Below are 26313 nucleotides of genomic sequence, written 5' to 3'. Positions count from 1 at the left end.
TGGTCACATTTGCAATTTTAAGGAAGTGCTGTGGGCACCAATCACTAAATGTCTGCCATTGGGTGTTTGGAATCACATAAAATGGCTACTGCATCTGTCTTAAAACTGTTGGCCCTGTATTTCCTTGACTTTGGGTTGATTGGTTTATGAATCAGGAACATCCTAAAAACTAGAAAACTCATTGAAATATATATTAAAATCCTATATCCCCATTTCCCCTTATTTTATTCCACTTCACCTGGATGAAATAGTTTTTTCTTAAAACAAACCAAAGCCAAGGACTGCTGTGATGTCAGCAAATGTTCAGTATTATTTGAAGGTGAATTCCCAGTCAACAAAACAATGGAAGGCTTCCGCTGTGTTCATTCCACTGGTCTTTGCAGTCACACTTATTATGTGTGTCTTCACTAGCAAAGGACTCAGTAATGCAACAGACTTCATAATTTGGATAAAATATTCAAGCCATTGCCTTCACATTAACCCCTATTCCTAGAAACGCCCTGTTGCCGTCATGCTGGCTTTTGCAGCAGCTATCAAGAATAAAAATGAGTTGACTTTCCAGAATAGGTTACTACGACATCCAGCGGCCATTCAGATTAACTGCACAGGCCAAACTTCCAATTATTTTTAAGCCAATCTCTACACAGTAATTTCAGGAATTTATTTAAGAGTACCGACTGCAAGCAGAACAAACAAGCAAAAGTTATTTTCCTATGGGAGGGATTCGGCACAGTCACCTCTCTTTCCTCGTCTTGCTCACCATCTATTCGGGTGGAAGGTCGGTGATCACGGTTGATTTCGGCTCCAGGTTCAAAATAGGGTAATTTAGATGATGAAAGGGCTCGGCGCTCAAGTCTGTCGGAAAACTGCGGCACCTCGTTTGTCAATCTCTGCTCTCTGGTTTGATATTTTATTGCTTTATTATTTTTATTATTCTGTTGGGAGCCGCCCAGAGTGGCTGAGGAAACCCAGCCAGATGGGCGGGATATAAATAATGATAATAAATTATTATTACTACACTTACCTAGAGAGAGGAATGACTCTGCGCGTACTCAGAGGCACGCCTTCGCATTATTACTTCGGATGACCCGAGGCTGAACCCCGACTATGCAGACCAACTAAGTTAGTTCTTGGTATGAGCTTTCGTGTGCATGCACACTTCTCCCGACTATGCAGTTTGTTAAGCCTGATAAACCTTGTACAAAAGAGATGAACTTGTGTTTATTTAATGAGCACAAACTCGCATTCTTTCTACAGGGCTTGAGGAAGCGCTCCTTTGGAAAAAGCGATTCCCCACGGACCTTCAACATGGAAACAAACAAGGGGGAGGGAACCACCCCGGTGAAGGCGAAACGAAAGCATTTCCCTCATTCGTTTAAAGACAGGCAGGGAGGACTAACATTGGCTGCGCCGTGAGCAAGGCCCGCCCCACATTCGGCGCGGCGGGTTGCGACCATAGAGAGCGAACGTTTACGATGCAAGAGCGACGTTACCTAGATACCGCAATAGCGCCAAGGTCGATCCGGAAAAGGAAGTGCGTATCTGATCCCTCCTTTTCCTCCGGCCTCCATTTTGTGAGGTGCTTTCTGGCGGCCTGGCAGAGGCGGGCAATTCGGTCGAGCTGATACGGTTTCGTCCTCTTGCGTCCCTTTTGCCGGCTTTGAGACCCCGCCGCCTCGGTTGCCGCCTTCCTCCTCCTCCTCCTCGTCGTCGCCATGACGGACCGCTACACGATCCACAGCCAGTTGGAGCACCTGCAGTCCAAGTACATCGGGACGGGCCACGCGGACACCACCAAGTGGGAGTGGCTGGTGAACCAGCACCGGGACTCGTACTGCTCCTACATGGGCCACTTCGACCTGCTCAACTACTTCGCCATCGCCGAGAACGAGAGCAAGGCCCGCGTCCGCTTCAACCTCATGGAGAAGATGCTGCAGCCGTGCGGGCCGCCCGTCGACAAGCCCGACGAAGCCTGAGCCGCCCGGCGCCCCGCGGGAGAGAAGGGGCGGGAAAGGGCAGCCGGGGCGAGATCAACTTTGGGAAGCGCCGCGACGAGGAGGGCCGACGGGACGCGGCTTCTTCCCTTGCCTGAGGCCGCCTTCTCGGGAACAAACCCTGCTCCTCCGTCCCCTTGTTGCGCTCCCGAGGCCAACTTCCTTTCGAGCCCCAGGCGCCTTCGGAGAGCGCGGCTTGTGAACTTCCTTCAATTCTGCCCTGAACTGTGAGAAGCCCGTCCAGCGCGAGAGACTGAGGCAGGTGGTTCCCCTTGCTCGGAGGCGGCGTGAATTGCTTGGAAGAGGCCTGCAGGACTCCTGAAGGCGACGCGTCCCCGCCCCCCCCTCCGCCACACTCTTGATTTTGTAACTTTTTTTGGAGGAATTTAGGCAACTCTCTAATAAATACCACACTCCGCCTTCTAATCTGTTTTGTGGTGATTCGTTAATTTATACAGGAGACGTCAGTCAGGCTGTATTTTTGAGCAAGTCCCGTTGAACCCAGTGAGGCCCATTCGAGAAGTCAATGGGGCATGCTTGTGAGTAGACCTGCATGGGTTTCATCTATAAAGGACTGCACAGAGGTAGCTCTGCATTTCAAAATGTTATAGCGTTAAGTGTGGCTGTGAAATTGCTCTCAAATATTTGTGGACACGTACAGAAGCAATGGATTCCCCCCCCCCATACTTTTAGTTGAGGGTTGCTGTTACTCTGCTTCACGTAGGTCTCTCTTTTAATTACCATTAAAATGACTGGAGGCTGCACAACATATGTATTGCATATTTTCAACAGCCATCACATAAGGTCACCTAGGTTTGATTAGTCTGTTGATTTTTTTTCTTTCATTAGTAGCAAAACCCAGTGGTTACATGTAGCTAACCAATATAATGAGGGGGGAAATAATTAAATAAAATGGGGGGGGGATGTCATGGTGAACAAATAGGAAACACTTGGCTTGAACTTAAAATTACAGCACGTGTGTGTGCGCATATGACTCCATCATCCATAACCATTTGCTGCTATTGTATATATGCCAGTTGCAAATACTGAGTCAACTCCCAGGAATTTGATCATGTTTCTTTTATTATTGCATAGTTCAAAAAGTCATACAGGTTTCATGAGACACAGGATACATGTTTATCGGTGAACTAGTTTGCTGGACTCCTGGGCTGTAAAAAGTAAGTGCTCTTATTCAGAGGCAAGGGGCAACATGCCACCCTTATTTTTTGCCCTGTACTGGAACCCTAAAAGCAGTAAAACATTAATTTAGGAGGGCTGTGAAATAAAGCAGATCATATACAATGGTATAAGTTTCTCTTTTCTCTGAAGGTGGACTCTGTTAAGACTGTTTCAAGGTACAGATCAAGACAACGTTGAAATAGTTCAGCTAGAAAACCTTGAGAAACTGATCTATTTTTATACCCCTGATACAGATGCTGGTATAGCAATACATGGTTATTTTGTATGATTTTGTTTACTAAAATGGATATTGTAGGCCATATGCTGAAGAAATGAGAGTTGCATAAATGGATACAAATAGCAAAATGTCATGTTTACATTAAGGTATCTGGCACTTGCAGTAAGTTTTGTATTTCCACATTTTACAAGCTTATTTCTACTATATAAAAAGTTCATTGGAATTGTCATTTTTCCTTGACTGGTCTGTTTCTCAACTGTTTTTCATGGCTTTTAAGAGAATTAAGATTGGATCACTCATGTACAAACCCAGGGATGTAGATACTTTGTTTCTTACCCAGGCTCCTTCCCAGAGGGAATTCCAGGTGCTTTTTTCTGCAGCGTTCCACCAGAGGTTTCTGCAGCACGCCCTTAAAAATAACAAATCAATTATACCTCTTTAAAATCCTTTGCAAAAATACATTCTGGGCATAGTCCAGAAAAAGTCAAGCACTGATTTCATTTGTAGAATTACAGTGCATTCCTATACATCAGGGGTGGCCAACTCCCGAGAGACTACGATCTACTTTCAGAATTAAAATCTGGCAGTGATCTACCCCCGTTTTTTGGGAGGGAGGGTTAGGGAATTTTTTGCAGCTCTTCTGAGGGAGGAACAGAAGCAGCCACTAACTAACTCCGGCTTCCCTTCTGTAACAATAGAGGCCTGTGCAGGGAGAGGGGCCAGGGCCGGAAGGGGGCCAGCGATCTACCAAAACCTCACAGGGATCAACCAGTAGATCGTGATTGATGTGTTGGACATCCCTGCTATACATGTTTGCTCAGAAGTAAGTTCCACTGAGTTCATTAAGCATTAAACTTTCATTGCATTTTGAAAGTGCTTGGCTGTTATTATTTCCAGTCTTAAGATCACTTTGCTAAGGTTTGCTTGGTCAAAGTTTGTGGGCTTTTCCATAACTCAGTTTTAAAATACAAACCAAAGGCAAGAGTATATAGCAGAATAATTTTGAATATTTATTTCACTTCAAACCAAATGCTATATCCCTTCCACTGTTTCTAGAATTATTTCTATCCTACTTAGCCCTTTGAGCCCCAAAATAGGTTCTCTAGATAGTTTACATAAAAAAATCCAAAAAGCAAATTATATTGCATATCAATTAATAAATTATTAGTTCAAAAGTAGTCTATAAAGCCATCGTAAACTACAGAAAACTCACCTACTAAGCCCTATGATACTGTTAGAGTAGTTCTAACGGTTACAAAATTGGCTTAACCAGAACAGTAAAGGCATCCATGCAATATGCAACAGCAGCAAAAATGAATCTCTTCTACTGGGTGGTTTTCACGATAGGGCATACTAGCTAATGAATGTGAAATGCAATGAAATGGTTTAATGTTAAAGTTTGGGAGGTGCAGTTGAAAGGAATAATTTCTGTGACCCTCAAATATTTCTGAGCATTAATTCAACGTTATTTTTGCTACTTACCTATTACTACTTGGCTTGGATCAGTGCCTTCCTGTGTCTTGTTCTGAAGCAGTGTTCCCACAGCACTTGTTAGGGTTGGTTCTTTTTTGGGAGTTGCTTGTTTGCCCTGGAAAATACGCAGTAAATATATAAATAACGTTTTAGCATACATTCATTATGCAGTACAGTTGATTTATCACATTTGTATCCAAAAAGCTTAAGGAGCTTTGGGACTATCATATGTTTATCCTTCAACAATCCTATGATGTTTAGGTAAAGAGTGGCTGACTACCCAAATATTCTGCAGTGTGGGGCAGCAGAATTCAAACCAACATTTCTCTGATCCAACACTATCCACTACACCACATTAGCCCTTCACTAACTGAAGTTGTGTACAGTGGTACCTCGGGTTACATACACTTGAGGTTACATATGTTTCAGGTTACAGAAATAGTACCTCGGGTTAAGAACTTTGCTTCAAGGTGAGAAGAGAAATAGTGCTCTGGTGGCGTGGCGGCAGCAGGAGGCCCCATTAGCTAAAGTGGTGCTTCAGGTTAAGAACAGATTCAGGTTAAGAACGGACCTCCAGAACGAATTAAGTACTTAACCCGAGGTACCACTGTATTAGCTAGAGTACTTAGATTCTCCCCAAAACCTCTCATAATTTTCAACAAGACAAACTGGAGGAGAAAAAACCTTAGAAAAATTGCTTTATGGCAGGTAAAGGACCCCTGGACAGTTAAGTCCAGTCAAAGGTGATGGGTGTGATGCTCATCTCGCTTCAGGCCAAGGGAGCTGATGTTTGTCCAGACAGCTTTCCAGGTCATTTGGCCAGCATAACTAAACCACTTCTGGTGCAACGTAACAGTGACGGAAGCCAGAGCGCACAGAAACGCCGTTTACTTTCCTGCCGCAGCGGTACCTATTCATCTACTTGCACTGGTGTGTTTTCAAACTTGTAGGTTGGCAAAAGTTGGAACACAGCAACGGGAGCTCACTGTTGTGGGGATTTGAACCACTGACCTTCCATTTGGCAAGCCCGAGAGGCTCAGTGGTTTAGACCAAAGCGCCACCCACGTCCCCTATAGCAGCCCTACAGGGACTAAATAATTTATGCATTTTTTAAAAAGGTGAAAACCCTCCAGTCTGTTGGTTAAAATATTTCTGCACATTTTCCTATGGGGTTTTTGTTGTTTGCAAATTCTGGTTTGACTGGTTTATTCATCCATCAGTCTTTTCTATAGCTCAAAAAATGTGACATTTGGAAACATTTTACATTCTGCTTTTAATGGGAGAAGAGTACTGTAGAACTTTTAGAGTGACGTGGCAAAAATTAGCAGAAAATAAATAATGTTGCAATGAACATGTATTCATTGACCATAATATAATATACGCTTAGGCATGGACCATGACTCATTACTGCCTACACTGATTGGCAGAGGCTCTCTAGGGTTTCAGGTAGGTGATATTCCCAGTTCCAGATGTACATGCCAGGGAATGAATGTGGAACCTTCTGCATGCAAAGCAGGTACTCCACTACTGAACCGCAACCCTTCTCCAGAATTCATGGGAAAGTGAAAGAATTAACGGAGATACATTTGGCAGCGCTCCTCCTTGTTTTTATTATTCTATATAGCCCCTGGAAGAAGGATGGGATAAAAATGTGACTAATGGCTTGAATACAATAAAATTACTTACAGGGGGTGCTTTGGATCCTTTCTGACCTGGAGCAAATGCACGCCTGGCTGCTTGTTCTTTGCAGAAATTGATGTGCCTTTCTGCTGCAGCCTCATTAAACCTTCTCATGCAGTAAGGACACTGAATATAATCTGAATATAACAAAGGAACGGGGGTTATAAAAGCAATTTATATAGTACCTGGGAGACAACATCACTGTTATAAAATATATAAATAATGTGAATATGCCACAATGAGCCAGTTTCCCTTTGTCATCTGAATCCAGGTTCATGGCTTAACTCTCCTGGACAAACCATGAGCTATAAACCACAGGACAGCTTGGTTACAGCTTGTGGTTAGGCTGGAGAAAGCTAAAATAAGCCTAGGCTGGGACAACATGCTGAGCCAAACTGTGGTTTAGCTTAGCATTGCACAGTAGCAAAACAACTGGGGGGGGGGAGCAAAGGAGACACAATCTCCTCTCCAGTAGCCTGCACATTCATGCTGAGCCATGCTTTGAATTAGAATGATGTGTGAATCAGGCTTATGATTGTTATCTTGCAGATGAAGAAATTTGGTTGAGAGAGACTTCCCACTGAAACAGTAGCTGAGTTGAAAATTATTCTCTTGAGTGGAAGTCCAGTACTATCCACTAGCTCTGTTTTAGTTAATTGTTCAAATGACTCTCTGAGTTAGACCCAGACTGTCCTTGGGCAGAATTGTATCTATGGGATGTTCCCACAGGTGAAGGCAGTGAATATCTCTTCCTCTCTGCAGGAGATTTCTCTGAATCTTTGGCCCCTCTGTGAGCCTGGAGCCAACCCTCTTATTTTTAAACAAGGATGAACAGCTTCAATGCAAGTAAATAACCTGGATTAATGGTTGGAGGCGGTGGCGGAGGCAGAGGGCGGCCTTCTTTCATAGCTATAGTGGCAAGTTTGGCTGATCGGATTGCATTAATGAAGTCCTCATGTTGTTGTCTCCAATTAGATTTTCTCTCTGGTTGGCTCTGAAAAGGAAATACTTGAATCACATTTTTCAGTCAGAGGGTGCATTAATAGATACATAGTCCTAAACTGTTTTTGAAAAGAGAATTTCAAGAGATGTTAAATGCGTTATAATGATGAAACAATAACAAGCAATAATAAAGTTTAATTATCTATTAAACACAGGTAATACAGTTCCTTGGTTTTCTTGTGCCAGGTGCAGAAGAGGGGAGATAACTATGGCAGTGTCACCTCTAACAAATGAGTGGGTAGGAAGGATGGGTTTTGGGGTAGGAGCGTGGTGGATTTAGGTGGGAGCCAAAGCCTGGGCTTGGTGGAAAATTTGAAGAGGGAGGGTATGGCAGCCTGTGTATAGATGGAAAGAGATTAGAGAGCCTGGTGGGTAAGGGCAAGTAGATGAATTTCTTAATCTTGAGTTGAAGAATCATGGAATCACAATGCTCACCTCTTATTTGAGGCAAGCATAATGTATTCTTAGGATCTTTATTTCTGAACCAGGAAATAGCAATTAAACTAGATGTTAATATGAGCCCCAAATGGATGGTTCCAAAAGCAGTTTCATAGTGAATGAAGAAGTCTTGGAGGGCTTGTAAAGAGGAAGAAGAAGAAATAAGCACTTACTTCCTAGTAGGCAATGTAAGGGAAGCAGAGTCAGAGGGATAATCTATGACTCAGTGCTACAGTAACTTTTACAGGACATTTCAACCCTATGTATTAGCACAGTCCTTATGTCTGGCAAGTAAGTCACCCCCAACTCTTGTGAAACATCCCTGAACTGATATATTTGAGTCGAGTTGCATGCCTAATTCAAAAATACCTTCAGGGGTGGCTTCCTCTTTACTGTTGGAATGTCAGTTCCCTGCAGTCGCTGTTTCAAGGAATTAAATGGCTTGCGCTTTTTGTTGAACACTTTTCTGCATATTGGTTCATGTCGTGCCTAAGATGGAGAGAGACAGAGAAAGGTCTGCCAAATAAGGGTTGATCAAAATTATGTTATACTGAGCTCTAAATGTAGGGTTCCAGGAATGAAAGGCATGATTAAGTCAAGCCTTGATTTAGTGTGCCCAAGCTTTTGGGAGTCAGCAAAGGAGATGATGCCTAACTTGTATATCTAATTACCTGTGTCTGAATTCTATCCTGGACATGGAATAAATGTGGGTACCTAATTTGACTAATCTGGGATCCTTCTCATTTTCTCAAGTTAAATATTAATAAGGTAGGTGTGCATGTTTTCCCTAGCAGAGGTGTAATTATTTGGCTGTAGTGCCAACCAAGTCAAGTGGCTTGTTCAACTTTGATTGGCTCAGGCTATTGCACCTGTAAGGATATAATCTTGTAAACAGGGATTTTAAAAACTTTTTTAAAAAGAAGCAGCATCGGTTTTTCTTGTTTGGTTTTATGCTGGGTCCAATGTAATGCCTTTGTAAAGGCTGCGTGGCTTGGCAAAAGTCTAGTTTGAGGATAATGTATAAACCACCCTGGACACTTTAAAATGGCCTGAACAAGGGACTTTTAAAACTTGTAACTCTGAATTCCCCTTGCTAATTGCACGTTAGCTAAGCGGTGAAGGAAAGCATATGAACACCTAAGTACCCAGGAGGCCCAGGTTCAAATCCCTACTCAGTCATGAAGTTCACGGTGTCTCCTCAGTCTAACCTACTTCAGAAGGTGGTTGTGAGGACAGAATGGAGTGGGGAGACCCAGGAAAGATGATACATAAATGTAAATTAAAAAATAAGTAAATGGGGGGGGGGGACCCAGCTCTTGTGTTTACTGATATTCATGTGGTGGCAGCTGCTAAGAGTGGCAATTAAAGGTAGTTTAAATGGGAAGTGAAAATGTAGCATGGTCATCCAATATTCAAAAGGATTCCTGAGTACATGAACTTGAATTGGTCCAAACTGCCCAGAGCTAAGGGACTGAGAAACACATTAACATATGTAAAAATGTTGTGAAGGAAACATTGGGAATTGTTTTTAAGATACGTGAGGTATGCGTAGAGCTTCCATTTATTACTGATTTTTCTTCTCTTTGCATTGAATAAAAGGCAGGGATGAGGGATATTTACTGTAAACACTAACAAGTACTTCCAAGTACTTGCCTGTTGCTATTTCTGCTTTGAATTCCTTAAAAGCTGCAGTCTATGAAAGCTTCTGCTGTAAGGTTAACTTCAGCTGTGAACCAGCCTACTGAATTCATTCATTAACAGAGTCATTTTCCATTCTTGCTTGGTCAATTATCTTAAGGTTGCTTTTATGTCACTAAATATATTCAGTGGTTAATTGTCTTGTTTTTACCAGTGCATCCTGTGTAAAATGTCTTCCACAGATTTCACAAGAAAGCAAATTCTGGCTGCTAGCATCTGTGTGAAATGGAAGAATACAAGTTATTACTTACTTATCCAGGGTTTTCTAACATCCAAGAAATCCACACAATCTCATTTTTTCTCTTCCAATTGTGCTTCCCCTCTTCTCGTGATATTAATCCAACTAATATTGTTTTTAATGTATATGCTGCTACATGCCAATAAATAGCCCTTTATTAAGTTAGAAAAAGAATTAGACAGAAAGTCTGCATATGAAAAAAGGTGCTTCCAGAAGGATGTTACAAGGTTAATACTTTGAGTGATGTATTACTTATCATACTCACTGCATGAATGAGGGTAGCTTCCATGACTGTGGTCTGTTCAACATGTTTGACATATTTCTATGAATAGCTTCTGCAAATATCAGCCAGTACGGACAAACATTTACTTAAATGTAATGAAGAGCAGAGAGCCTGTGCAAAACCATTCACTGATAAAAGTTACTTACAGCTCAAAGTAAAGATTGAGAATATTACATACCTACAGCTCCTGCTTTATTCCCAGGAATCACACTCATCTCATAGTGCAATGATATTAAATTCTGCCTTTAATACTTTTCAGGGAGACAGGAGCACCAGGTAGTTTACTCTTGCTTATCTAGCTCCTTTACTTGTAAAAGCCCAAGTTAAATGTCATTGGCTGACAGTTAAAACAATTATGACACATGCAACCCCTCCACCATGCAATGATGCACATGAAAAAAGAAGTTAAGCTACTCTGAATACATTTGTTTCCTCTACAAGACAGTTATCAGTGAGTGTTAGTAATGGGACACCTTGACTTAATAGATGTTCAATAAGGCAGTTGGTTCTTCAGCTACAGAAACTCCTAAAGTAGTTAAAACTAATAGAGGCAAGCTTGAAGTTAGCAGTTTGATTTGCCAAGATGAACTGTTTACCATTGACACCGTCCCTCCTTATTAAGTGGACAGTGATAATGTGTTGTAGGAACCACAAGATGCTCAGGAAAGGTTCTTTGAGGGAAATTCTGGGAGGCTGGGCTAGCAATGTATAACCATGATCACTAGATGGAATTTCTATGTTCAGAGGCAGTAGAATATAGAAGCTGGAAGAAGATCATGCTCAACTTGTGAACATTTCATATTCATCTGACTAGCTGCCTGTAGTGCTGAAATATATGGGTCTGCTAGCGGAAGCCCATGCAAGGACTGCTCCCACAAATCTGTTCTGGAGGTTCAGGAGATCCCCAAAACAGCACGCAGGGTGAAGGGAGGGAAAATCATTTTGCAAGCAGAAATGCCCATAATTATCTCCTTAGTGCTATGTTGAATTCTACCATTTGACTCATGGCCTGATACTTTAACATGAGGTTCTTAAGATAACACCCTGCCTCTCCAATCGCAGGAGTTAATTTCTCTTGAACACCATTCCTGTAAGCAGCAACACAGAAGTATTAACTTAAACGTTAAACCAAGTTTTGAAAGTCTAATTGTTATAATGAAAGCAGACAAAAGTGACTAGTAAAGAGATTTTACTATAGAGGAGTTTGCCCATCTTAACAAATGCCTGCCAACACTTCCATAGGAGAAAATATTACAGCAGTTTTATTTCAATGGTACCCAAAAATGATTTTGGATGTAACCAGATGCCGGTAAGTGACTATCTGAATTCAAAAAGTCATTATCTTAAACTTTGCTGTTGTCAGGCTGAAGACAGAAGTTCCAAAAGGTATCAGCAAAGAGTATGGTAGCTGAGTGTCCTTAACAAGAAGCAATTGTTTTTCATTATGACAGCTTGAGCCCTTGAATATTCTGTTTCAGGTTGAGCAGCTCTTTCTCTTGCCTCGTCTTCTCTTGCTTGAAGGCCAATCTGTTTGCTTTCTTCTCCATTCTGCGTTCCTACACAGATAAACCATTTATTTACATTTCAACAAAGAAGTTCCCAAAGCAGTTTCCTTAATAAAATAGTATGCAGCCTCTGCAGCCCCTCACATGCTCTCCAGTGATCTGTGGAAGACCATCCAACCCTCCCAAACAGTTTTTGAGGAATGTGCAGGGAGAAGGAGGAACGTGAAGCCCCTTCCAGAGCAGAAATCCATTCTGTTTGTGCACAGGCAGCATTGGATACAACCCAAATGCACCCTCCGCAAGCTTTGGAGGGCACCACATTGGCTTTCCATGCTACAAATGCTGCAGAAACGCATCTCATAAGAAAAGCTAGTTTATTTCTATTGCTATCACTAGTAACATGTAGAGAGTTCGGAATGAAGTGACCGATTTACCAATCCTTTCAACTATATACATGCCAGTTTTTGGGTTCTTTCTGGGCTGCACTATTAAATTTATTGTACTGGTCACAAAGAATGCAAAGATTCTCGCAAGCAGCCAGCTGCTACGAGCAAGGATCTGTAAAAAATTAGCATAAATCCAATACTGGTATTAGCAATTGAAATGGAACGAAGGAACTTCTGCCCCCTCCTAAACCCATACAGAGAAACACCATTAGAACAAAGCAGCATCTTTTCCCAATCAGATGAAGATTAACAATTGATAAGGATCTAATATAGAGCACAATAGTGTCACCTTCTGATTAAGTTACATTTACCTACTCCCTTCTGAGTAGGTGATCACCTTCTGATCAGGACCAGTGTCACTGTGGTGCTCAGTGTACATTGCGCTCTGCACCCTTTATTTCACCCTTTATACGATGCAGAAATATGCCTGCATATGCCTAACATGGTATCAGTCTGCTTGGTGCTTATCTATGGAAGACAACCTGGAAACAGTGAAGTTATCCGGGTTCATGTTCAAAAGTTAGGATGTAAATGGCTCTGGTTCAAGTTAAAACTGACCAACTGCTTTAGTGAAAGTGACAATCAGACAAATGTACATTTCAGTATTTACTGAAAAACGTGAAAGAAGCCTACCTTTCGTTCCTCTTTGATAGCTTGTTTTCTAGCTTTCCGATCTTCTTTACTCTCATTTTTGCATCGTGGTTGCGTGGCTACTCTTGGCAGGTCACTGTCGTTAATCATTTCCATGCGTTCGGCCTGCTTAGCTGTAAGTCCTCTTCCGGGCAAAACACCCAGAGGGATTCCTGTCTTACTTGACACTTCAATTGGTTTGGGCTGAAAAGTAAATACATACAAACTAATAAATGTTTTTTCTTCCCCCACCCCTTGCTATACTTTTTCATGTCATGTATAAGCCAACAATAACATTGTGGCTTTCTTCCCCAATCAGTCCAGTCCAAAGTTCATTGCAGCAGAACCTATAGGCCCTAAGTGTCAAATCAATGTTCAGTCAAAGCAGAATTTATAACCTCGCTGGGGGGGGGGATGTCTGTTTGGCTATGATTAAATAATAATAAAAATGTATTCTTGTTCTGTTGCAATATTTATTAAATGGCTTCCGAGCCAGCTCAGCCCAGCGGTTCCATCGACCAACGCATTGCTTGGATCCCCCAATTCCTTTCAGCGGTTTGAGACCCGCGGGCGCTGCCTGGCTTTAAAAAAAAAATGGCTTCCCTATACTTGTTGAAAATCTTTGGCAGATTACATAGAAATTACTTGAAACTGTGCATGTATGTTTGGTATTTAAAGCAGAGAATAGTGATAATTTTTTAGCTTCCGATTTCCAGGTAAAACAAGTTACTAAGAACTTGTTTTCTGTGAGAGCAATAAATGCAAAAATATTTAATACTGCTGAAAGGAAGAGAGAAAAGACACCAACCAGTCTATGCTGGATCACTTTTGAGTAATGACAAACAGGTCTGAAGAACACTTACAATTATCCCAAAACACGTAAGCTTATGACCACACATGCTACTGGGATAGGGAACCAAAGAACTACACAACTAGTTATGACCCAGAGACAATCATCTTCCATGCCACATGGCTTTTAATTTCAAAAGCCATTTTCAAGTTGGTAAGGCTTGCCATTTTATTTTTCCTTTAAAGCAAAAAAATCACACTAGGCATGCTGAAATTCTTGGATGTGCCTATTATTGGTCAAAATTCTTAAAATGATATAAAATAGAAACTTCAATTTACCTTTTGTGGAACCTCAATAAGTTTTGGATGATTGTATAAGTTTGAATAGGTACCTTAAGGAGAAAAAAAGAGACACAAGTTTGAGTAATCAATCAGTTACTGCCCCAGTTATGATTTTAAAACTTTTGTTATAGACCAAACTATTAATAATTTCTTATTCATTGGCCTTTTTCGTTAATAGTTACTGTGTGTGCTAGTTTGACACACAAAAGGAGCAGTATAATCCCTGCATTTTTTAGCCGTTGGGGAAAAAAAACATGTAGCTCTAGACACTAACTCAGAATGGATTCACAATCCCACTTTTCTTTGGGTTCTTCAATAACCAAAGCTGCAATTTCTTCGGTCTCATCTTCTTCCTCACTGGGGAGCAGCTTTGAATCTTCTTTGATTTCGAGACCTTCAAGTTTGACACAGCTTTTGGAGAAAAATAAAAGATTCATGAAGGCATATTAAAAACATTTTAAATTTAAATTTAAAACTGCCTCTAGCTGCTCTTTCATTGATCAGTATCCCTTAGAGCAGCGGTGGCTAATTTACGCTCTCCACACTTTGTTGGACACCAGAATTCATCAGCCAGCATGGTCAATGGCCAGGGATAATGCAAGTTGCAATCTGGCAACAAATGGTATGGCAGAAAATGGTGGATATACATTATGTTTTTGAAAGGTGTAATTTGGCAAAGGAGTTCCCCTTAATTGTGCATCACAATAAAATACATTTTATTTGCACAGTATCAGCAGGCATTCCAACTGCATAAAAGCTAAATATTTTTCTCTTAGTACAGCCTATGTTTTTTGCGGCATACCCAGTTGTATATAATTAAAGGTATTTATTTATTTTTCATAAAATGTATATACTGAATGTTAAATCCCGCCTCCTTTTCCTTCAATCAGATATTTGACAGGACATCACAATTGCCTCTTCTGAATCTGACACACACTTTATAATTGCTGCTAGAGGCAGAGAATGTTGATTATCTTGCGTCAATATGAAGTAAATATCAATACATGCGTCAAGCCAAACATTTTGCCATCAAAAGCTATATATTTAAAGGACTTTGGCTTTCTTCTTCTAACATAGCAATTGATCATCGGTAACAGCAGTCAAGCATGAATATAAACAAGAGATCCAACCGAGCTCTTCCCCCATGAACCAGATAAACCACAACCAAATCAAACAATTAGAGGAAATATAGTGTTTTTCATGACAATGCCTTTAAATAAAAATTATTCAGCTTTCAATGTAGTCTCTGGAAATTAATCAGTAAATAGAATACATAAACACTAAACCAGCAAAGATGCTTCCCTTCCTAGCATAAAATGGGAAAGCTGAAGCTGGGAGCTAAGGCTATCTATGTGAGTCGTCATCTTTGGACTCGGAACATCCCCTCCCCAGGAGGCTTCCCTAGTGCTCATGCAGCTGTCCTTTTCGTACTACACAATGGTCTTTTTGATTAGCCTTTTAAAATAATTTCATTTTTAAAAAATGGCCTTTTAATGTTTTGATTGTAGCTTGCGTCCAACATTTGTAAATCACCCTGATGTCGAAGGGTTCTATAGAAATTCTTTTAATTCACACCAAGAAATCAGACAGCTGGGACATTCTACGTACTTCTTTGCCTTCTCTCTGTAGTAGTCATTCAAGACTTCCTGTAACCGCGTACTGTCACTGTGAATGAAACCTTCCAATTCGGCATTATCCAGTGCTCCAATTTCATCATCGTCAAACTGCTCAAAGAACTAAACAAAAAACACACAACACTCAATCTGAACGTATCTGGAACTAATTATATAACTACAGTAACAAATCTAAACCGCACAGGGAGAGGAATTAGAGTTTTGAAAACAATTGTTTTCATTCTCCTAATTTCTTTCTCCTTTATGTAAAAACTAATACAAATTTATTTGCTACACTGCTGATTGACAATAACATAGCTACAGTTAAGAATAAATGATACTGAACAAAAATATGTAAGGTACATATTACAGAGTATGATTGTTTAGCAGTTAGCAGTCTTTCTATCATTGGACAAATAGTAAGTAGCCATTTACACAGGGCTTTGATCTGCCTGTATCAGAATCAGAGTTTGAGTGGGGGAATATTTGCCAACAACCCTTTAAGCGTCACCAGAATCATTACCGTTAGGTTACCTCACCTTCTCAAATCTCTCATCCAAAAGGCTCAGCTGTTCATTCCTTCTCATTACTGAAGAAGTCATGGAGTATTCTGTGAAACGGCTCTTGGTCTCTTCTTGCATGAAAAGAAATTCTTTCATTTCTCCTTTAATCTCACTGTCATCTGACAAAGGACCATCCGAATCCACATCACTCTGGGTGCCTTCTCCATCCTCTTCCTCCATGTCCTCCCATTCATCTTCATCTGCAGACTCCCTAGGAAGAGCATCCAAAAAGAAACAGAAACCCAGCTATCTCATTTTTTAGAAAAAGAAGTATTAAATAATTTCTATCTTGCTCTTTAGCCAAAATGGCTCCCAGGATGGCATTTGAAAAAGCGGTAGAAAGTGTGCCTTCAGGCTTACAATAAAAAGCCAAAGCACAGAAGGAAAGGAGATGGGAAAGGAGGTTGAAAGGCAAACTCTTACAGTTTTTATAACAACCACATGTAAACATAGCTTGATGGAATGGCTGCTGTAAGGCAACAGCTGAGGGGAAGGGGGCTGAAGCCACTTGGTTTCTCTGCAACTGCAGCTGATTATTATTGTCTAGAAGGCTGTCAGGGGCCGGCAGCAAACATACATGACTGCCTCACCACTATGGAAAGTAAACACAGGTGGGTCAGAGGTGATGATGGGCAGAACTCGTGGGTGCCTATGCTGCTTCTGCCAGCATAGAACAAGGCAGAAAGGTGGGAAAAGAGAGGCAGCTGCAGCAGCATTGATTCTAGGAGGCACCCTATTTCCCTTTGGCTCAGTGTCACAGGCAATGATGGACTGGCATTGCGAGAAACAGTAAGGAGAGGACAGGATAGCTGGGCCAACTTTAGAGAGAAGAAGCTACAGAGATTTGAGAAACAATGTAAATGGTTGGGGGAGGATGAAGCTGAACTCTGAATGTATTGTTTGTTTTGCCAGAAGCCCTAAGAATGAGAAGAGTCTTAAGCCTTCCTTGGTAAAGAAATAAAGCGCTCAATAGGCCTACCCTAAATTGAAGGTGGTACACTTGAGCTTCTGATGGATCTCTATCAGGCTGCTGCTCTTCCTCCTGACCTCATTTCTTTTCGGACTTCTTGTCTAACCAGGTCATAGGTCATTACTTTTCTTATTTTACAGTTAAATAGCTGATGAGGTGCTGATTTTCAGACACTGAAAAGTGTCTATATGAAAAGGAGCATGAAGATAGTTCCTTAGCAACGTTTTGCCCAGCGACAAAACGCAAAACAAAGAACAGAAAGGCAACGAAGGACAGTAATACTTTTCCATTCCATTACCAACAAGCTTCCTTTTCCTGCTCTGTGCTTCCTTGATTATTAGCCCTTAAAATGAAGTCATCATCAAGAAGATTATCAGGATTGTCAAAATCAAAGTCATCGTCAAGTGCCGCAACAATGTCAGGATCAAAATCCAGCCTAGGCCCTAATGATAGATAAAATAACACCTTATAAACGAGTTATGACAAGCCATTTCTCAGAAAGTGTCAGAGCCAAACAGCCAGTTTGCTGTAAACACTAGTCTTTAGCCAAGCATAGAAAACCATTCATTGTGGCTGTTCCCTTTATAGAATTCCCTTCTATGGCAGACTCAAACCTGAGCACCTTTTAGAAGTGTTGCAAGACCCCCCACTTGAATGGGAAGGCTTTTGGGGCCCAGAGCTAATTTAGAAAAGGATGAGGAAAAATTAGATTAATTAATTTTTACTGTGTTCTATGAGAGGAGTTGTGTTATAGCATCTGCTTTTGTTTTCAAATTACTATTTTTTTTTAAATTCAATAAGTGATTTTGCTATATTTAAACAGGCTGCTGCCAAATTCTTTTAAAAATACAAAGAAAGCTGATGAAATGGTTATTAGTACACAACTTAAAAAAACAAACAGACAAACCCAAAACTAGCCTGCATTTCAGGGTAAGTAATGTATGGTACAACTCTATTCTCATACAGTTTACAAGAGTTTTCCCCCTGCCTACTGTGGACAAATGCCGTCTCCCTCAGCCTGAAGCAAGGTGAGCGCTGCACCCAATAGTCACCTTTGACTTTTTACCTTTTACCTATTCCCCACCACACGTGAATAGAAGAATGAGTATGATAGCCAACTTGAGGTGGAAACAACACACATATAAAAAATGTTCTGACAGTGTTTTTAAAGTGTTTTTTAAATAAAAAAATACATTGAATTTTCCACAAGGCTCACCATTGCCATCTAGTGTTACATTGTATATTGCACTTAAACCACACTTAAAATGTTTTATTTGCAGCTGTATAGCTGAGTCCTAAGTCAGACTTTGAGTTCATCCACTAATATCAATGGACAAGTCCAATGATCTCAATGGGTCTATTCTGAGTATTTACAAAACTGAAATAAAAGTTGTGTCCTTTTCCCTGTTTCCAGAAGACTTACTTCCAGCATGGTAGAATGATGCATCTTGCAAAAACATGTATCTGTTCTGCATAATTGATGCTAATTTGATTTTGAGTGAAGAATAAAGAGATCTAGGCAATCCCAAAGCACGTAGAAAATAGTTTCGCCTCCTATTTTCTATTAGATTACATAGTGATGCTGCTGCTGCTGCTCATATAGAAATTCTGCAACAAAAGTATTCTGTAATAATAGATGCTATGACAAAGAGACAGCTTAAGCCTATACTTTGATAGTCACTTTCTAGAGAGTAGCCTCCACTTAACATAGTATATCTTCTTAGTAAATATGAACCAGACTGCAGTGTAAATTTAGTACCTGAAATGGGAGCGGCTTTGTTTAACAATCCCACATCCTCTTCAAATTCTGATGCAAACACTGATGAGGGCAAGTTAATGGTGGGGGCCTAAAAAGCAAAAAGAACAAAACAGAGGTCATTTCCCCCCCCTAAAAAATTACTCAAGACACAAAAACCACTGAATATTATTACTGTTTTTAAAAAATATTTGCCTGTTCTGAAATTGGAGACACAGCATATGTATGTTCATCCCGCCCCCCAGTGGACTAGTATCTGTAAGAATTTCTTCTACAGAGGCTTCTCTGGAGTGCAAGTTGACAAGCAAGGCTGCTGGAATCCCAAATCCTGCTTATAAGTAACTTCTGGAAAATGTCCCCCCCCCTTTTTTGTAGATGCACAAACTATGATGTTATGGCAGTATGTTCCATCACCACTAGCCAACTTATTAACTGATACGTGTTTGGTAAAAATCTTCCCTCCACACCTCTAATCCTTCCAAATGGCTGCCAAAGAGACATACAGCACTCCCCCCCCCCCAATTAATAGGTTGAAAAGGGTTTCTATAAATCTGCTTGATAGAAACTGAATTTAAAAATTACAAAACTTTATCATTTGTGTTATTAGCTACTATTATTAGACTTATCCCCAACAATAGTAGTTAAAAAGCCATGTTAGTCCATTGTAACAAAATTCACAGAATCAGTGAAAGAGGCAGTTGCATTTTTGTTCTCATTGCTACGGTACATTGCTTTTGAGCGTAGTTCTTTGTGGCAAGGCTGATTACAAAATAAACTGATGATAATACTTAGTAACATTTATATTCTGAGAGAAAAGTGTGGCTGAGATTATAATGTAACCCAAAAGACCAGAAGCCTAGCTCTGTGACTTTGTGATGGTCACAAAACACTTATGGCTGCCTTAGTAACAGTTGCTAAGGAGGGAGGTTTCAAGATGACTGTCTGAAAATGACTAGTGGGAGAAGCTCCCTTTGTTTATAGATGGACCAGGTGTAGAATAAAATGCAATTTGCTTCCATCAAGGGGTCCACAAATTCAACTGCCCGTTAGAATTTGTTCATATAGAATCACTGACTAGTCTCTGAAAGAAGACAGACAGGTAAGGCTTCCCTGACAGGGGCAAGGACACAAGTGGTCAGAAGGCTCTGGCTGGAGGGAGAACAAAAGGCCAATCTGTCAGCTGGCTGCCAGCTAGAGGAGAGCAGAGCTCAGCTTGGAAAGTAATGCTGGCAGTCTGTGAGAAAACTGCTGGGAAATGAACTGGCAGCTGGGGAGAGCACAAAGGCATGCTCTGAGGTAGTGGTGAAGCTTCAAGTAGGCACCAAAATCCAGAACCAGAGGGTTTCAAGATGAGCTCTTGACCAGAGGGTGAATTTCAGCAAACATCTGAACTATTCTAGAAGTCAATAGGAAGAAGTCTGCTGCTCAGCATCAGTTCCTCCTTATGGCTGCCTGGTGTGAAGGTCAAGCAAATTGGGTCCCAGGGAAAAACTACTGGGGGCTTATCTGGCTGCAAAAAAACCCTCTTAGATGTTAGGAACTGTAGCAGCAGATACCCTGGTTAACTGCAAACTGTACACTTAAGAAATTGCATCCTACCACCTGAAAAGCAACACTTTTTTCTTTTTTATGTAAATAATTCACTTAACAATAAAATCAAGTTTGTTCATCTGTCTCTAGTTGTGTTGTCAATCCCATGTCTATGTCACAGGAAGCAGGCTCCTGGGTTTCTTCAAGACATAGAGGATTTATTTTGGCGGCAGTGGTTAAAGGTTTTATAGTGAATGCCACATTCGTTAAGGCTTGCCTGAGAACTTTATTAGGTATTAAGGTAGGAAGTTTCATAGGCTGAAGCCTCAAAGATTTCAAAAACAACAACATAGGTGTGATAAACGGCCGCAATGTTTCATCACAACATTTATTAGAAGTTTTCAGAATACTTTATTTAATAATTTCAATCCTGCCTTTTAAAAAAAAAAAATTGAAAACACGACGTCTTTGCTGAATATCCTTATGAGAGTACCATGACAAGTACACTGTGTACTTACCGGAATTTGCTGAATTTCCTCGTGTACCTCTCCTTCTGTGGTCACAACAATCCTGCCTTGTTGACTGGGTATGCTTGATGGAACGAGCTCAGAAGGTCCAGAAGCCTCTTTGAGATGTTGCAGGTAGTCATAATCATCATCAAAGAATACTCCATATTTCCTCTGTTCCTCTCTTCTTTTTTCATCAACCCCCTAGGTTTTTTTTTTGAGGGAGAGGTCCCAAATTTATTTATTTGTGTAATAATTCCAGTTATGAATCACTTCCTATGAAACATTTCAAAGCAGTTTAACAATAAAAGCATCTGCCCAGTATTTTTGCTGAACATAGATTAAAGGTAAAGGGCCCCTGACCATTAGGTCCAGTCATGGCCGACTCTGGGGTTGCGGCGCTCATCTCGCTTTATTGGTCGAGGGAGCTGGCGTACAGCTTCCGGGTCATGTGGCCAGCATGACTAAGCCGCTTCTGGCGAACCAGAGCAGCACACTGAAACGCCGTTTACCTTCCCGCCGGAGCGGTACCTATCTACTTGCACTTTTGACATGCTTTCGAACTGCTAGGTTGGCAGAAGCAGGGACCGAGCAACGGGAGCTCACCCTGTCGCGGGGATTTGGACCGCCGACCTTCTGATCGACAAGTCCTAGGCTCTGTGGTTTAACCCACAGCGCCACCCGCATCCCTGAACATAGATTACGAGGAAGCAAATATTTCAGGGAGAAAGCAGGCACTTTGGATACAGTAACTTTCTAAACACTTTTTATGAAGTGTGTGAACACAGATTTTAGCATTCCCTCACCTCCAAGTAGCCCAATTAGATTTTTCTTTGAACTATACTTCCTTGAAAACTACAGAGTGTAGTATGTATGCCACATGGTTTCAAAATGCAAAAATTGTAATGCAAATAAGTGCTAGGGAATTATTACACATTATTACAAACCCCAAAACTTCAAGGCTGAAATAATTTCTGGCTCAAACCTCTGGAAAGTAAAAGCTCAGCCACTTTCCTACAACACTGTATTTTATAACCACCTTCTGTGCAGGTAACAGAACTCTCTGGGGTGCAGTGTCATCTGCTGCCAAGGGGTCCCTCTGACTTCTGTGTACTAAATGAAAGGTTACAGCTTTTTTCTTTTCTATGAAGGGTTTCTTCCGCCTGTGAGGCTGCAAAACAAAGTAAAGATACTTAAGAATGATCCATAATTGACAACTTTTCTGTCTAACTATACGGACTGCATTTGACTGAAACTTCCAATAACTTTTACAAGTATCTGAAATTGAAAAGCAAAGCAAATTAGTCAAAAGTTGTTTGGATTATAGGCTTACCCACTGATCTGGTGCCTGGAGACACACATGCACTTGGCACCCGCATGATATCATTTCCTTGCTGGCTTGAAATAAGCATTCTGCTGTAGTCAAGAGATTAGGCTGTGGGGTGTGCTTAGCTGCATGGAGTATGTGTGTGGTACCCAGGAAAGTTTTGCTGGTTTTCAAAACTGACAATCCCTAGGTTAACAAACACACACTTGCAGCAGCCAACATTTATGCACTTGTTTTATGTCTCTGACATGGGCTTACAGATCTCAGCTTCTTGTAGGAGAGATCCTGAGTGTTCCAAATACCTTTTGTCTGGTGGGTAAGAAAGCCAGAGCAGGCCCAACCATGAGGCAGGGTGAGGTGGCTGCCTCAGGTGGCAACCCCCGAGGGGCAGCATACCCGTTCCACCAACCAGCTTTGTTGCTGGTCTCTCCGCTGGGTCAACAAGAGGGGAGGCAAGGTGTTCTGCCATCCAGCGCTGCCACCAGGCAGGGTTGAGATCTCCCCGCCTGGTGGTGTGGCAGGAGAAGCCGGTGCAAAACTTCTCTGCTGGGTAGGAGCAGGGGATCTGGAATCTCACCCTGCTGCTTGGCGGGTGAGACTCCGCAAGGGCTCCTCAAGGAGAAACAGAGCTCTTACACTCCATCGCAAGGGTGGCAGTGGCGCATTTCGCCTCAGGTGCCGAAACGCCTTGGGATACCCACGAGGAAAGCAAAACAAATGTTTCTCCGTTTGTTGTGCAAACAAATATCAAGATTACAAAAGTGATATTTGAGAGACCTTGGCTGCGTACACGGCATGCATTTAAAGCACATCTCCCCGGGAATTTTGTGAAGTGTAGTTTTGCTGGGAATTGTAGCGTGTTGAGGGTCAGCTACAGCTCCCAGAGATGAGGAGAAATGCACTTCAAACGTATGGCGCGTATGTAGCCCGTGCCATCTGCCTCCATTTCTGCCCCACTGTTATGCCTACTCAATCCCCCCACAACTGCTAAGAAAAGGCCACTGTGGCCTTAGGTCTCCAGCCCCGTCCCGGCAGGGAAGAGGCCGGAGGAACAACAGCAGAACTTCTCCCGAGGCTGCCAGCGCGACCCCGCGAGGAGGAGCGTCATGCTCAGAGCGCGCACGCAGGCTCCTCCTCCTCAAGCCGCCTTCACCTGCCCAGCCACCTACCATGGCGCGAGGACACGGACGTCGCCGTCGTCACCCACCGAACGTTCCAAGACCCCCCAGCACGCGACTTTTTAAAAACCAGCACAGCAACTGCCCGTGCCCACTCCGCTTCACGTGCTTCCGGCTCCGGCGTCGCTCTGGTTTCCCTTCTCTATGGCGTCCGTTCGTCCGCCATCGTTAGAACATACCAATTCATACTAGGCTGCTCGGAAAGAGGGGAGCAGTGGGAGAACACACTCTATTTCTACTTCATTTGAATAGCACTGATGTAGAAATACTTATCGTTAAGAGAAAAAGTTGCCGTGTCTGCTATTGTACGAAGTTACACGGAGTAAAGAAACAAAAAACCACCCCCGGCAAAAGAGTTCAATGGTGTTGACCCTATCTGCCAGGCGGAAGTGCTGGTGGGAAACGGAGCGGCACTGGAGCTCTGGTACAAATTGAAATGGCCCGCTCTTGGCCGTGAGTCTCTATGGTCTCAAAGTGATGTCACTCTATCCCACGGCATCTCAGTGGTGAAACCTCAGCTTATTGGGAGATCTGTGTGCCTGAAGTGATAGGGGCAAATGAATGTATACTGTGGTTGTATGTACAATATACGGAAAGCACCAATGTGTACTGCAATGGCGTGTGACTTCATTTTTGCGGCATCATCTTTCGTATGCTACAATCTATTTTATCTTAGGGGCGATTCGAACCTTTCTTTCACCAGAGAGAACTCAGGGACAGGGTGACACATTTTAGCCCCCCACCCCCACCATTGCAGAAATTAGGATATATTTATTTCTGCCTTTCCTTCTTGTTTGCTTAAATTAAAGTGATAGCTCAGGAACTGTCTTTTTTTGCTTTTATTGCTGTGTCAGGAGCTTTATTTATTGATGTATGTATGTATGTATGTATGTATGTAAATTCTGTAAATAAATGCTTTATGCACAATCATGTCAAGGCAATGTATAATAAAAACAGGAACACGGACACACATACACACAAATCCATCGATACATTTTTTTAAAAAACAACCCTAAAACAATGCAAAATAGACACTCCTGGCAAAGACCCATTTACCCAGCTGGGAAAGCCTGTGTGAACAAAAATCTTACCTGTTGTTTCTTGACAGGAATGCTATTCCACAGAACAGGGGCAGCCACACTGAAAGCAGTGCTCCAGATTACTGTGGGGCAGGCTTCTGAGATCTTTGGAACTTGCAGAAGAAACTCCTTCAGAATACAGTGATCTATTATTCTACTGGGCATTTAAGGGGTAGGGTCTGTCAAATAACCTGATTCTGAGCTGTATAGAGCCTTAATTGTTAGTACCAACACATTGAACTTGGCCTAGTAGCAAATTGGCAATAAGAGCCTATCCCCCAAGCAAGGTGATTTGTGGTAGTTTTCCCCAAGCAACCTGTCATGATCTGAAAGTTGATGAGTGGAACAAAGTACTGTAATCAAGGCGCTCACATTGTTTCTCAAACTTGAGCCTCCAGCTGATGTTGGACTGAAACTCCCATCATCCCTAGCTCACTTCATAAGAAACAATTGGGGCAGAAGCTGCCAAGAGGAAGGTTCTAATTAAAGGTGCAGATGACCTCTGTTAAGTGGAACTTCTCAGTAAACATAAAAGATCTTGGGTAAGGGAACAGGCATTGCTAGGTTATGTAGCTCAATATTAAGTCCTTAATTAAACCACTGTTTTAATTCTACTTCTAGCCAATGGCAGAAAAAAACATTTCCTCAGCCGTGCAGTAGCAAGGATTTTTTTGGGGGGCAGAATCAACATGATTGGTCAGTTAGTTATTTTTATTGTTTAACTTGATTGGGAGGGTGCAGCTGCCTGCCTGCCCACACCCATGGCCCTCTCCACCAATTACATTTCTGGGGTCTGAGTTTGCCTATCAGCAATACAGCTCTGTGTTCCTAACCCCTTCACATGTTAACTAGCATCATTAGAGCTGACTGCATATCTCCTACGTAAAGGAGATGCAGCTTCAAGCATTCCTGCCCTGCCTTCCTTGTCCCATTGCTCACCTCTTGCTTGCTTGCTGTGGGAAAACAAATGAGAGCCCTGTGAGAAATGGGATCAGGGCAGGAAAAGAACAGTGGCACCATCTTTTGTGGCTGTGTGTGTGAGAGAGAGACAGACAGACAGACAGACAGACAGACAGACAGACAGACAGACAGACTCCAGGTTGTGACCTAAGCATTTTGGAGAGAGAAATAAGGAGGTGAAAAACTGTTTTCAGTATGAAGTTTCAGTGCCAATTTCTCTGGGCAATATCCAACTAAACCATACTCAAGAGAATACTAACTTGATTTCAGTGGGTCTACTTAGAGTATGACCACCATTAGGGTATCACCATTTCTCTCTCACATAGCTGAGGAGCAAGCTTTAGACCATGTTCTCCAACCAGCAACAGCGTTAGGTGAGCTTAATTTACTTCTCCTATTCATTATTATATGTTATAATACAGCGGCGTGATAGAACAGTTTCACTTTATTTCTGAACCCATTTAACTGACGGCAATGAAGGAACGGAACAATATTGATTATTTTTCTTTGCTATGCCAGGCATTCAGATGTTTCATTAGGTTATTAGTAGTTGTTAGCAATATCCCTGTGCACCTACCCAACATTTAGAAACTATGTGTATTTCAATATGATAAGACTGGGAAATACAATTATTTTTTATTTTGGAGGTGTGGGGAATACAGCCCACTGCACTTAATGCAAATGTAAATGTATTAGTAATGAACATGATACAATATTACCAGCTTAACTGTGTGTCCACTCTTTAAAGATTTCTGGCTGCAATCCCACATAAACTTACTTGTAAGTGCCTTTGAGCTCAGTGGGGCTTAAGTCAGAGTACACACAAACCGGACTGCACTGTTGGACATTCTTAACTTTTATAACTAAAGCTAACCCAGAAGAATACAATACAAGGG

At 41.7% G+C, this 26313-nt stretch overlaps 3 protein-coding genes across 3 annotated transcripts; 1 reads left to right on the top strand and 2 right to left on the bottom strand.

Annotated features, from left to right (window-relative positions):
• The first annotated feature begins 1394 nt into the window (after positions 1 to 1394).
• On the top strand, positions 1395 to 3640 carry SF3B5 (splicing factor 3b subunit 5). The gene has a single exon (XM_083607862.1). The coding sequence runs from the start codon at positions 1716 to 1718 to the stop codon at positions 1974 to 1976; it is 261 nt and encodes an 86-aa protein (XP_083463988.1). The 5' UTR covers positions 1395 to 1715; the 3' UTR covers positions 1977 to 3640.
• Positions 3060 to 10553, bottom strand: ZC2HC1B (zinc finger C2HC-type containing 1B). The gene is made up of 8 exons (XM_083607844.1): positions 10402 to 10553; positions 9854 to 9918; positions 8374 to 8493; positions 7420 to 7558; positions 6571 to 6701; positions 4894 to 4999; positions 3748 to 3820; positions 3060 to 3238 (listed from the first exon to the last, which is right to left on the bottom strand). The coding sequence occupies exons 1-8, from the start codon at positions 10436 to 10438 to the stop codon at positions 3214 to 3216; spliced, it is 696 nt and encodes a 231-aa protein (XP_083463970.1). The 5' UTR covers positions 10439 to 10553; the 3' UTR covers positions 3060 to 3213.
• An 842-nt stretch (positions 10554 to 11395) lies between these two features.
• On the bottom strand, positions 11396 to 23767 carry LTV1 (LTV1 ribosome biogenesis factor). Its single transcript, XM_083607796.1, has 11 exons — positions 23370 to 23767; positions 21913 to 22044; positions 20886 to 21077; positions 18841 to 18928; positions 17380 to 17524; positions 16088 to 16322; positions 15544 to 15671; positions 14210 to 14346; positions 13933 to 13985; positions 12808 to 13008; positions 11396 to 11779 (listed from the first exon to the last, which is right to left on the bottom strand). The coding sequence occupies exons 1-11, from the start codon at positions 23370 to 23372 to the stop codon at positions 11666 to 11668; spliced, it is 1428 nt and encodes a 475-aa protein (XP_083463922.1). The 5' UTR covers positions 23373 to 23767; the 3' UTR covers positions 11396 to 11665.
• Between the last annotated feature and the right edge of the window lie 2546 nt (positions 23768 to 26313).

The sequence above is a fragment of the Podarcis filfolensis genome (assembly GCF_964270895.1).
Source record: "Podarcis filfolensis genome assembly, chromosome: 3".
Classification (NCBI taxonomy): domain Eukaryota; kingdom Metazoa; phylum Chordata; class Lepidosauria; order Squamata; family Lacertidae; genus Podarcis; species Podarcis filfolensis.
This window is presented reverse-complemented; position numbering and strand designations above follow the sequence as displayed.